Source organism: Anas platyrhynchos, chromosome 13 (assembly GCF_047663525.1).
Source record: "Anas platyrhynchos isolate ZD024472 breed Pekin duck chromosome 13, IASCAAS_PekinDuck_T2T, whole genome shotgun sequence".
Taxonomy (NCBI): Eukaryota; Metazoa; Chordata; class Aves; order Anseriformes; family Anatidae; genus Anas; species Anas platyrhynchos.
The window spans coordinates 16,122,286-16,136,309 of record NC_092599.1 but is presented as its reverse complement, the minus strand read 5'-3'; the positions used below and the strand labels follow the sequence as shown (position 1 = coordinate 16,136,309).

General features: G+C 38.8%; 1 protein-coding gene across 4 annotated transcripts in view; it reads left to right on the top strand.

The window, feature by feature from the left end:
• Positions 1–14,024, top strand: part of CENPP (centromere protein P) — a 150,428-nt gene that overhangs the window by 123,702 nt on the left and 12,702 nt on the right. For all 4 annotated transcript variants that reach the window (XM_027467670.3, XM_005025627.6, XM_013105183.4 and 1 more), the window contains one exon: positions 12,334–12,413. In XM_027467670.3, coding sequence (XP_027323471.3) covers positions 12,334–12,413 — 80 coding nt within the window. The remainder of the gene's footprint in view (positions 1–12,333; positions 12,414–14,024) is intronic.

Genomic DNA, 14,024 nt, shown 5'->3' with positions numbered 1-14,024 from the left:
ATTTTTCTATGCTTATGCAGTTACCAGTTTTGTGTATGCCATCAGGTCAAAGGCATGCCCCTTTCAATCATTTGTTAATTAATATCTACTAAAGCAAAAAGATAAATAAATATCCCTGACATGGAACCACAGATTCAGGAAGGTTAGAAAAGACCTTCACGATCATCTGGTCCAACTGGTCTGGTGATCACCTTCTGATCGTCTGGTCCCCTACTACCACTGTCACCCACTAAACCATGTCCCCAAGCACCACATCCAACCTCTCCTTGAACACCCCCACCCCCTCCCTGGGCAACCTGTCCCAGTGCCTGACCACTCTTCCTGAGAAGAAATGTCTCCAAACTTCCAACCTGAACCTCCCCTGGTGCATCTTGAGGCCATTCTTCAGCTGGAATCAGTTGTACCTTCCTAAACTGACTTCATTATTAACCCAAATGATTATTGAATTGCCAAACATGAATTAATTGAATTAAAGCCATGCCTTGCTATATGCTGGGCATTAATAGCATAACTCTTCTGCAACGCCCGCTGAACGCCAGCAGTCCTGAGGTCACTGAAATCCAGGCTTGGGACTGTTCTGGCTGAAGTCTCAGAGGGCCACTGGCCAGGCGGTGGCACTTTGCCACTGCTCCGTCTGCAAGGCAGCTGGTGGCGGTGGGGAAAGTTTGTGGAGGAATTTGGGATGAGTGCAGATGAGGAGTAGAGGGCGTGAAGGCTGCTTGTGCTTCCTCGGGTACCTCTGTGTAAAATCCCAGTCTGGCTGAGATTGATGCTCCTGTACCCACACTGACAACATGCATTATTCCACAGCTTTATGGTGTTGAGTTAGGACAAATCCTGTTAGTAATCATGAGAACTGAATTATACATCTGAGAAAAAGAAGCTTTAAACATACACTAGGTTTATATGCATGAATGTTAGTGTTACTTTACTTCTGTAGAGATACAAAACCAGAACAAAACAAGAAAAAAGTGAAAGCTAAGCTGTAAGGCTAGCCAATTTTCTTTTAACTTGATTTCTACAAGAACAAAATTTATTGTTACCAGTGGTTGTTTGAGATGTTTCTGCAATGCCAGGCATTTCTGTTTGAGTAAAAAATGCCTCAGAGTTGCACCGAATGTGAATGAATTACACTGGCAGCTAGTGTTAGCATTCCTATTACTTCTTCATATCATAGCAGCACCTAGCAATAAAACAAATATTTACACACTCATCAAAGGGCACTCTTGATGACTGCAGCTTTGGCATTTAAAAACCAAATAAGGTGGAGCATAATACATTTGCCTGGCAACTGCATGTGATTTCTCATAGTGGGTATACTAAGGAATTATCATCACTGCCCTAAACATGCTTTTGCACTTGACAATAGACAAATATTAGAGTCTGAACCATCCTTGTTCTGAGAGGTTTAGTCTAAGGTATACTATGAAGTTGCAGAGTAAATGGTGTTAGAGAGTTTCAGTGTAATCATAGTTCCTTCTTCTTATAATGTTATTCTGGTTTTTGCTGCTTTCTCTTTGAAGTGTTCAGCAGATCAAAGTTTGAGGATAGTTGACCATTTTTAACTAGTCTGTTATTTATCAGTGGATTTGCTGCATTATACCCTTATGCATACAACAACTACAAAAATACTAAATTTTTTTTGAGTACCATAAATCTCTTCTTGTAGCCACTTGTGTCTTCTCAAGAATATTTCCCATTTCGCTCTTGTTTATGCTAAGAATATGTTGATAAACTGAAATGTGATGCTTTGGACAGCTGTATTTAAAGAACTATGTTTGGAATTTATGAGAAAGGAATTCAGAGTATATAAAGTTTTCGAGGTCTTTTCAAGTGAAGTGGCTCCTGCTATTGTTGATAGCAACAGGCACATTAGCATTTCCTATTACTATTTAATTTCACATACGCAGAACAGTTAAGGCAACTGAGAGTCATTAATAACAAGACAAACAAAAGCTACCAGGTGGCAAAATTTTGTTGAGACTTCCATAAACGTAATGCTTTATAGAGCAATTAAGGGAGAATGCTTTGTGGCAAAGATTTGAGCGTAAGTTTTTATGGAAAGCTTCACTTTTCACCTAATGCAGATGTTAAACCTTTTTGTGATGTCCAGGAATAATAGTAATATAACACAATGGTATTGAATTGTATTGAATGAAAATAAACACTGACTGATATGAGAGCAGATTTTACCTACATATCTGCACGTGTTTAAGTGTTAATCTGGTCCTTATGCTAGCTAGATTAATGAGAGGTATTGTAATATATGCAGTTGGGAATTATGCTGTGGATGCTGATATAAGTCTGTGTAGAACTTATTTTTATTTAAGTGCAGCTTGTGCAAGAATTATTTGTTTCTGTAGAAACACAGATCGCACCTTTATCACTGGTGTCCAGTAAAGATTACAGTTGTATCAGGTCTACGTAAAACCAATACAACAGTACAGCTACTACTTCGGGTATCTTAAGACATGGAGGTGATAGTACTAGCAGATTTGATGGCTCCTAATTGACCCAAGTCCTCTCTGCTGTTGGAAGGTTTGCTCAAAGTGACAAGAGATTGACCTCTTAAACAGCTTATAACCTTCATTGAGAAATTAAAAATGGTTCCAAGTGGATCTGTGGGCATAAACATCTTTACCACCTAAGACAAGTGTTTGCCCACAAAAGTAAATAACTCTTCAGACTCTTTCTGAAAGGCCCTTCTGTAAGCTTTGTTTGAACAAGACACCAAATAGCTTTCCTATATTTGGTCTATACATTGGCAGTCAGTATTAAGAACTAATACTGACTCAGGTTTATTAGACTACTTTATTCTGTTCTGTTCTTTTAGCCATCCTTCTTTCTTTTAGTTGGTGCTGCACAGCAATTGGTCATACATATTTTGAGTATGTTATATTTATGATAATTACCAGCTAGTTACATGAACTGATTCAATGGCTAATGAAGTCAAGGAAACAATTCTCTCATCTCAGAGGCATGTACATTATCTTAACAGGGATAATGTAACTCAAAGAACTCCAGTTAGTGTTCCAATGTGCAGCTCTTCTTCTAATAGTAAAAAATAATGGAGTTTTATTGATTAACAGTAGTTGAAGACTGCCTCTTGTCCTTAACCATGTACTTCCATCCTCTACCTGACCCACAGTCAAGCTGAAATAACTGCAATAGTAAATAATGAACATAAGCTGATTACCTTGTCTGAAAACTTTCTTTAGTCATATTTTGAAGAAAGTAAATGCCTAATGCTGAGCTTACTTAGAGGAACCAGATGGTTTGGGTTGTGTCCTATGACTGTTTTTTAAAATGCACCATGGTACTTGGAAAAGAAAAAAAAAAAATCACACAGCTTTAAAGCCAAGATGTTAACTAAATTCAGATGTTTTTATTTATATTACGCTTTAAATGTGCTGTCTGGACGAGTCTGATAATGTAAACTGCACAAAAGCGAGTTGGGTCACACTTGATAATCAACATTTCTGTGGTATGTCGAATCTAAGTTGCTTTGTGCAATTCTTGACCCTTTTATTAAGCCATCAAAAAGGCTTAGAGAGAATCTTTCAGCATCTTCCATAAAGGAAAATATTTAAGGATCTGTAAAGTAACTTGCTTCTGTTGTAAGGGAAGAAAACATAAACTAGGCTTAATTTCTCTCCTAAAAATGCCTTTCTTTCTGACTCACGATTTTTGTTCTTCACACTGTTTTGTAACACGGCATTATTTTTCTTTGTCATAATCTTTTTGTTCTCTATACTGTCTTTGACTTCTTAGTATCTCTTACTAAATTAGATATATCTGCTGATTTTCATACAGTGCTTTTTATATTGCATTTACCATCAAGATGTGTTGAATAATACTTAATCACAGATGTGTAGGGCAGGAGTTTCAAAATAGAAGATTAAAAAAAATATATATAGTACATCAGTAAATTTGTGGAGGAAGAACAGAACTGCTGAGTCCCGTTGGCTGATGGTAGAATGCCACTGGAAAAAAAAAAGTCCAGGTGCACGGTTAATGCTCTGCTGCAATAGACGCATCAATTCCTGTGTCCTGGATTCAGCTGTGCAGATGAGTACCCAGAAAATGGCTCTACAGACAGCTTAGTATTAAGACAGTATATTTTAAAAGTTAAATAAAATAACAAATAAGTCCTAAAGCTTTTAATTCAGAGGGGGGAAAAAAAAAAAAAAAAAAAAAGGATTATATTTCTTCAGTTTAAGTGGACAGTCAGTAATAGCTGATACAAGAATAAACAACGGGGAACATTCTGTCCCCAAGAGGCAGATGGCAAGCCTGTTCTGTGTATATGCTTGCACCAATTGGCAGGTCTGGCAGACTGCTTTCCGGGAGTAGTACAGGCTTTTGTGAGACATGCAACATCTGGGCAGTTCCAGAGGACACATCTGGCTGGACTGCACTGCAGGTTACCCAGTAACAGCAGGAGCATTCATGGTTTCCAGACTTTTTGTATTCTCATGCCTATGGCCCACTGCATTGAGTGTTCCCAGCAGGTGTCCAGGAGAGCAGCATCAAGAGGTGATGCTCAGTTGGAGCCTAGGGGTCGTGCTGGCTGGCTGCTGTGGGAATGCAAAGGCTCTGAAGGCAGAGCAAGCAAGCCTGCAAGTCTTGTCTGTTCTAGAGAAGTGTGCTCTCATTTCCAGTTTGCCCATTTACTATAGAAAAAAAAGATAAGGAATAAGGGAATAAAGTGCCACTGCCTTGGTGCTGTTACTTTTGAAACGTTTTGTAAGTGTGCACTCGTCATTGCTCAGGAGTATAATTTTTCATAAACTAGAGGAAATAAATCCCTTGCCCCAATAATTGTAAAGGGAAATAATGCACATAAGGTTCATTGCTTCCCCACCAAGTAAAGAAAAAAAAAAAAGAAAAAACATTTGCAACTTCTGTGTTCACTGTTTATTGTGTACCTCTTCCTGTTCTTTTAGAGGTTTCATTTTCATTTGTTTTTCCTCACATTAAAAAAAATAAGTAAATAGACCTCTAGTATGTATTTAATTTATTCCTAGTCTCCTGTAATTAGGTTGCAAATAACCATGTGGTTACCATATGACAAAGTGGTATTGAAAGGAAATGTTTTGTAAGATGCACAGCAGTATGTATGCGGGGGTGTAGGTAATGCAGGTTTAGTTCTTCCGTAGGCATGCAGCCTAGGTACAGTTATGAAAATGCAAACAGTATGCTAAAATTAATACAGTTATATCAAGAAATGTATACATGCTATATTGAGGCACATGGGATGCTAAAAGAAAGGTCTTTCGCTGCCTCCATTTTCTCAAGAGGGGGTAGATGAGTAGCTGACAGATGCTTCTTGGTATATACACCACAGCAGCTTGCTTTACCAAGCAGAAAGTACTGCATTACTTTCACCTTCGATCAGGTGGTACATTGTGGTTATTAGACTGTCAGTGCCCCTTTGTAATGTATGTATATACATACAAGTGTTAGCAGTAAGTGTGTGCTATACGTGTACCAGCCGCTGTAGTCTCTATTCAGGCAATGAGAAGAAGAATTTGGCTGACTTCAGCCCCTCAGACTTCTCTACTGGCTAAAAACAGTACAGAAAAATGAGTAAAATTATGAAGGAACAGTACAGTTTTTGGAAGGGAATCTGCTTTTCATTTTGAGGGGAACAGTGACAAACTGAGCCATATACTGCAGAAATCATGGTTGAATAAAGTATGAAAAATAACGTTATGGAAATGTGCAAAAGGAAAATAAAGGGCAATGGAAATAGAGTGGTGGCTGAAAAAGGTGAAGCTGTAATCAACTGAAGGATAAAAAAATAATAATAAAGAAACTTCTTTGTCAATTTGCTGCTGCTACAGAGGCTTTGGGCTGCTGATGAGAAAAGACTTCCTCCCAGGTACCAGGCATCGGGTACTATTTTAAGGCACTGACCTGACCTCAAGGTGTTGAGGAATGCTGTATGAGTCAACCTTAACTAAGTGATCTGCAACTAACTCCAGTCCGCTGGAAAAAACTGATCTGCAATTAGGTGGATACGGAGCAATTTCCATTCAGAGCAACCAGCTGTACGTAGCTGTGCTACTGGAGGAAACCAGGCTTATCCTGAGCTTGTAAGGAAATCTTGGTAAACTTTTTCTGCAAAGATTTTCCCTGTCAAGTGTGGCATTCATAATGAATCACCTGTATCACTTGTGGTTTTAGCTTTACGTGAAGCAAACTGATCGCTGTGCAAGATGTTATATGATGGTTACATAGACAAAACTACTTTTTCCTTGTGTGTGTCTTTTTTGTAGAGTTGGTTGTTGGTTCTGAACACACTTGGGGTTTGTGTAATTTACAGATTGCCAGCAGGACTGTTCTAGTCAAGGAAAATGTTTACTTAGATAGGAGCTGTGTTTATTCTGAGACATAATTGTGAGTGGTGCAGTTTCATAAATTCCTTTTTCAAACAGTGTTTTTATGCTGTGTAATTTAGGTGAAGGGGAAGAGTGCATTGTCTTTTCTTGGTTTCAGTTCCCTTAATTGCACAAAATGAGACCCTGTCATGATTTTTGAGGTCCTTTATGCTTTAAACTTTCAATGTACTATTCTTTAAATAGTTGAAGATATCATAATTCTAGCCCTTGCAAAGCAATTTAGGCAGTCTTCAGAGTAGAAATTATATCTTTATTATATATCTATATATATCTTTATATCCATATAGATACAGCATGCAAAAACACATGATACATGTTGGGTTATTTTTCTAAGAACTGGGTCTAGAAGCAGCTAGAAAGTAGTAAAAACTTTTCTAATAGCTGTTTAAAAATTTAATACCGCTTCTTCATAAACTGATTTTGCTTTTAATCAGAGTTTTAACGAAATACTATCTCCATGCCTACACTGCTATCCCTAACACTTTGATTGATCATGAGGCTTTTACCAAATGCAATTTGACCTTTGTTGAAGTGCATTGAACACATTTTTATTTTGAGGCCCCCAGGTTACAGAGGTCAGTAGCTTGTGGTACAGATCTCGGTGCTTCCCAGCTTTAGGTCTCCTTACCTTGTTCAACTCAGTTACGTTGGTTGTGTTTGTAGGAGCCCGAGCTTCTTGAGGCTTTTTTGTACCTAAGGCTTCAACTCTGTCCTTTTCCTTTTATAATTCTATCATCCGTATTTTATTGTTTAAAAAACACCTTTGTTAGGTATTCTCATGCAGTAGTACAACTAATTTTCATAGCTATAATTTGTTACGTATCCCAGTTGCTACAAATTGATATTTATGCTTATCCAAAAATAAAAGCATGCTGCCATGTTCCTAAATATGCAGTGATGATTTAATGAAAGTTGATGTGCCCTGATGTGCTAGTAATGTTTGTAGATATATGCTTTAACTGAGATTTTCTTAAATACATTGTTTACTTCCTGAAAAGATTGCCATATTTCCTCTAATTTAAATAATTGATCTTAGTTTAGAACATTGGCATTTCAGGAACAAACCAAACTGTCTTTGTTTTTCTCCACCACATGAAGCGGTGATGCAGAAGCTAACAGTAAGCCCCTCTCTAGCAGCCTGTTATTAGAACATCCTATTTTGACCACAATTTTTTCCAATCCTTTGGGTAGTGCTGAGGCCTCAGCAGTCCTGTTTTCCTTGTGTTTCTGTGACCGTTATTCAAGTCTGACAGTTCTGGAATCTCATTTTGACCAAGAGGCCAATAGGAAAATATAATTTAAGCATGCACAGCCCACCAATGTTATATATCCAATAGATAAAGAAGGATGAAAATGAATAGAATTTATTGTGTTATTAGTTTTTAAAAGGTCTTTTTAAAATTTTAAGCATGATCTTGGCATGAGAAGAGGCTGTAAATGGAGTCTTTCCTCTCGTGGAATTACCGTATAATTAGACATGACTGCAGAAGGGGGAGCTGAACCCTTGGGTTTGGACAGTGCTAGAGGCCACATGAGAAAAGCAGCACCTGACCTGCTGGTAACTGTATTCAGCAAGGTTGTACGGGGTAGCACATTCCTGCATGTTCTGCATATGAACACACACAAAAATTACTGGAGAAACTTTGCTTTTTAGGCCATCTTTCAGTCCTCAAAAAGCTTCAAGGAGACTATATTTAGGTAGAGTTGATTTTCATTTCAAAAGAAGTCTCAAAAAAATGCAAGGATAAATCTTTGTTCTGTATTCATGTTGGTGACAGCTGTCTTACAGAGTAACATCTTTCAGTTAATTGAAATGCATTAATAAATGTATTATCCAATATCTAAAAATGAAACTACTCCAAGTGACTAAAATTACATTTCTAGAAAGAAAATCTATTGAAATGGTGTATGCAATTTTCAGTTTATAACAATTACCATAGTTGGTGACTTGAGAATAAGAATTTATCTCAGGCAGCATGTCAGTGCTGGGCAGGTGCCGCAGCCCTGGCACAGGCTGCCCCAAGGTGCTGAGGGCTCCTCCTTGGAGGGGCCGCCTGGGCATGGGGCTGGGCTCCCTGTGCTGGAGCACAGGGTTGGACAAGGCGACCTCCAGGGGTCCTGTCAGCCTCAGCCATTCTGGGATTCTGGGATTTTGCATTACTTGAGTTAAGACTACTGTAATTCAGTAATGAGGCTGTGTTAAAACCAGAGAATGAGGCTGTTGGAGAACCAGAGCTACTTTTAGGTCAGACCATCTCCTCAGGAGCATGTGGAGTCAGTACACTGGGATGTCCTACCCCAGCATGTCCGATGCTTGGTGGCTGCTTGTTGGTGAGGGATGTTAAGGGATTGACCTGAATTTTTGCAGTGGTTAGCAGACTGGTTACTGAGGGCTTGAATGTTTAATGCTTCTGAAATGTAATCATGTTATTGGTATTCTACAGTAGCTAGAATTTTCATCATTTTTTTGCAAATAACTTGCGTTTGAATTCCTGAATTTATACTGATATTAGTACAGGCCTTGATGCTACCAGGATGACTTGAGCGGATGATGTGCAGTTGAGCAAAACAAACATAAACTGCCCTGCAGAGCCAAAGCGTAGCACTTTTGATAAAGTTGGAAGTAGCTTACGATTACGGATGGATTCCTGGTAGCACGACTTACCTAGCAGTCTTTATGTACGGTACTGATTACGGAACTCAAAATTAGTAGCAGCGTGAACTGCTGTTCCATCTAAGAGCAGAGCAGCGTGTGTTCTGGTGAATGGGCTAGAAGGAATTTGCCAGCTTTTAGATGGCAAGCTGAATATTTTCAACTATCTTTGTTAGAAAAGCTCTAGTATGCAGAAAGTTGCAAAGCAGATTTAAATCGTTGAAGAATAATGTGTTTTGATTAAAAACACATCCTAGAAGTTTATTCACTCAGATTGCTCTGTGTGTGCGTGTCTGTGTAAAATCTGCCATGGGAGCAAGGGAAGATTGTGTATTCAATCATGATGAGTCTCTTCATGAATTCCCTCGTGATTTGAGACTATTTCTGTTATTTTTGTCTTCTGACAAAAAGTTCCCATAGGATTCCCTCCTTGGACTCCTGAAGGATCTGGAAAAACTATTTCCGTCCAAAATAATAATAGCATGGGCTTTTGGGTTTGATCATGAACTGACATTTAAAAGTCATCTGAGGAAAGATACTTTGCGATTTAAGTCAGTTTTTGTTTAATGCAGTGGTAGCTGATCTTTCCCATCTGGTATCACAGTACTTGACGTGATATCTTCAGTTGTCCACTGTCCAGCTTGTGAGATTCCCTAGGAGGTACTTCCCAAGAGACCCACGAGTGGATCAGGTCATTCTATTGCTCCAGTTATTGCTTGGCTTTCTTTATCCCCAGAGGAAAACCTAGAAAACTGGCAGCTACACAAAAGAGAATGTGAGGGGAAAACCCAGTACCTACAGAGTGCACTTTGAAGTGTGGTCATTTAAGGACTGGAGCAGCTTTTGCCTACTCTCTGCCTGACTCTTCCATGCTTGTGCCAGATGCACATTTCACCTGAGCTATAGTCATTACGTTTTACACACAGTGAAGGAAAGGTAGAGGGTGCTACTGTTTCCTGGCTCTCAAACGGTCAGCATTTAACATTGTTCGCTTCCCCTCGGGTGCTGTAGCTTGCCTTGCTGCTTCTGCCACACCCTCACGCTGAGGAGTCGGCCAGGGAGAGGAGCACAACCTTGTCTAGCTCTGGGTGAGGCACTGCCTCGTGCTGCTCCAAACCCTTCAGTTTTAGAACGTAACGTGTCTGAAAAGATATGTGGGTATTTCTGTTTTGGCTTTTTTGGGTGTTTGATGGATTGCTAAGATAGGATCTTTCCTGCTAAGAAGCTGGATTTTATCCCAAACCCTGTGAATGACACACAGGATCAGATTCTCACAGCCTTCAGACTGACTGCCAAAACTCTTGCGTTCAGTAAGGCACAGAACAACTGCTTCCTGTGTGCAAAACTCACCAAAACAATGACTCCCATGTACGAGGGAGGACAGTTGTGTATTTTGTGATCTCCTTGAGATACCTCTGGTTTCTGCACACAAAATACCACCCACTAGTTGGAGGAAAAAGCACCGATCATGGCAGCTGCACGGGAGCTCACTTCCAAACAAGTAATGGGTGCATTTTGAAAATGGGAACTCTTACCTAGTTTCTCTATTTTCTGTTGTGATTCCCAAAGGTCTCAGTATGGGCGGATGAAGATAAAGTGTGACTCAGTGCTCAGCTATGCTGCACTTGAGATCTCCTGTCAATGAGGAACTTAAGAGTTGAGTTCAGCAGATACAAGTAGTCATAATTTTTAGGGTTTGCAACCTGGAACTAAAGAGACTCCTAGATTCTGAGATACCAGACAAACAAAGGCACATAGCCCATCTCTGATATTCGGTATTGAGAAGGAAAGCCTGGAAAACTTTTGGCATCAGAGGAGCATAATTCCACAGGGAATGAAGCTGAAAAAAATCATTGTGTTATTAGGCCAGTGTCATTTTTGTGCTATAACTACTATGCACTTTGTTGCCTTTTATACATCTTTGTTCTCCGGGTGCATTGTGGTCTTTATCCCCATAATAATTACAGTACTCTAGATACTCTAAAAACTTAAATTGGCAAATTCCATGTGTTTTATGTCATTTGGCATTCTGCACAACCCCCCCTCAGTTTGTCATAAATTCCTACAACAGAGCAAGTTCACATCTGGTAGCAATTTCAGTATGCCAGATGAGGTGTAATCCTATAAAACCTAACTCATTTTCTCCAGCGCCTTTCAAAGATGAGCTCTCCTGCTCCTTTTCCGTCAGACATACCACTTGCCCTCTGAGCTCTGCAGAATGACTTAGGCTGACAGTCTTTTCACACTTCATATAAAGTGCGGTTTTTGGAACAGGGGTTAGTATCAAGTACATAAGGCAGTACAAGCAAGTAGAGTGTTAAAGTCCTCAACATAACAAACTTTTTTTTTTTTTTAACAGCATGTCCCTGCAGGATACAGTAATTAATAAGTGTTTTTTCTCAGTATTTTGAGGCATATGGAGCTCCTCTTGTTCTTTGAGTAAATTGTCATCTTACATACTGCACAATATCTGAAAGATGCACACATAGCTACTATTTGGGTTGTTGTTTTTTTTTTTTTACATGCTTTCAAATAGTTTTAGCAAAAGTTATGTGTTTGGGGTAATTCAAGATACACATATTGAAGACTGTAAAGTATTAAATGCAGTAACAAAACAGCACTGGGATGACTGCTCAATGATCCATCTCAGCACACTGCAGTAATTGTAAATAGCTCAAATTCCCGGTAAAGTCGCTGTTTAACAGCAGTCAATCGTTTTATATGTTCTGTAGTTTTCTGCTGTCCCATTAGATTTTGAGAAGTGGTTATTTTGGTATCTCATTGCCTTTATTACTTTATGCTTTCAAAGCGCTATATTGAGCTTGCCGATCCTGTTTCTCAAAAGGAATAGAGAGTATCATACAGTAAGGGTAACTAAATCACAGAGGTTTGGTTTGTGGATTTTTTGTGAAATGGTGATGTATTATAATGTGTTATTAAACCAAATTAACAGAACTTAATTTAAAATGTTATTTCACACTTTCCTATGTCTTGCACTAGAACTTCTCAGACCTGTTTGTTCCTGCACAATCCTGTTTTTTATTGTGATGTTACCAAATTAAATGTCTGTTGATATCATATGAATGATACTTTAAAATAATACAAACATCAGAATTTTTTACAATTACTATTGTTACTTCTAACTATAATACACTGCCACTATTAACTTATGTATTTAAAAGTCCCTTGCAATGGGACATTACTAGCTAGAAGCCACCGTGTCTATTATGATTTCTTTGACCTAATTTATACCCTTTTGAATCTGTTTATTGACAGGCCAAATATCCTGACATTGTAGCCCTTCCAGAAGGACAGCTGGGAGATTACATGATTCTAAGGAATCCTAAACTTCCAGGGTAAGGCAATACATAAATGGGATTTTGCTTGTATTGTTTTTAAGAAAAAGGGACAAATTTCACTTACAACTGTGGGGTGATTTTTGTAGATAAAGGATCATAAAATGCACAGTGATAATCTCTCATAGTTCTCCTTGAAAATTAAGTTATTCTTTGCTTTGTAGAATTTCTTAAACACAGAGATTAGGTGATGCCTATTACATTTTAGGGTTATAATGACACATTGAAAACAATGAGAGAGGAAAAAAAAGAAGTAGTACAAGTACAGGCTGTTTCCACATTGCCTTCTTAGAGAAGACAAATTGTGTTGCTACCTTGTGTGCCCACTGTTACATTTTAAGAAACAGTTTAAGAAACAGTATAATAATATCTTGGATTTGGAAGCTCAAATTACAATGAAGAATTGGAATTCAAAGCTCAGGAAGGCAGGATGCATCCTTCCTCTCCTGCATCAGAAAACACATCAGGTTCAACTGCATTTGCTCCATCTTGGTTTTCTTTCTGAATCACATTACCAGAGCAATGGGCAGAGGACAGAGGCTGAGCAGCCCTCTTAATGTGGCCGGGTGGGCTGCTGGCAAATTGCTTCTGTCAGATAAAGCAGCAGTTTCTGCCCCTTGGCCTGAACAAAAGAGCTCATCCCTGCTAGCGCAAAGGCCTGCGCAGCCTGTCACACCCAGTGCTTACAGCTCTTACTTTTTTCTGTGGGAGGAGGTGCAGTGATCACAAATCACTGAAGCTAAGCATAGTTCCTTCTTCTTCTTTCCCTTAAAGAAAGTAAAGAAAATCACTTACCATTTTGCTGAAAGCAGGTACAGTTATATTCTTCCATTGTTTTATAAGGAAATCAGTTCGATTGAGGTGACTGTTCAATGCCATTTATTAGTATTACTTTGCTAGGTTTATTTGGGCTCCCTGCTCGACATATTCTGTCAGGTTTGCATCTTTAAATAATTTTAAGGGAAAAAATCCTTGAAGTTTCACGTAGCAAATGCAGTAATGCAGATGGGTTGTTTTAAAGCAGCAAAGGTACCACTAATGTTTTAGACTGATCTCTGTGTACTCCACTAGGAAAACTCTTACCCTGCCAACTGTCTAACTGTTCACTTTCATTACAGTACAGTGATCTTGTCCCACTGCCAAAGCTGGAAATAAGGCAGAACACCAGAAACACTCTTGGAATAATGGGAGGGTCTAGGGATACAGGGATCTAGGCCTTGGCTGTAGTTATCTCTGTATATTATTCTAAAAGAGCCATAAACTTTGCAGGGGTGGATCTTATTGCAAGCCCAGAATATCACTCTGTTTATGCAGACATTTCTTCTGAAATGACTTTGTTTTCATGCTCTATCTAGCAGAGTATCAGACGACAGGTTGCAGAGAAATCTTCTTTCTTGCATATCATATTGTTTTTACCACTGTGCTCTGTAAACTTAAAATTTGTAAAAGACAAAACCAAGAACTAGGGGAAAAAATCCTCTTGAAGTTTAAAAAGTTGAATGTACCTGGAAATGAAGTAATAACCTTCCCGTGTCAACAAATTACCAATTTTCCTTGGTTCAAAAATCTAAGAATTTCTGATTCCTAAATACAAAGATCTCTAAGTTGCAT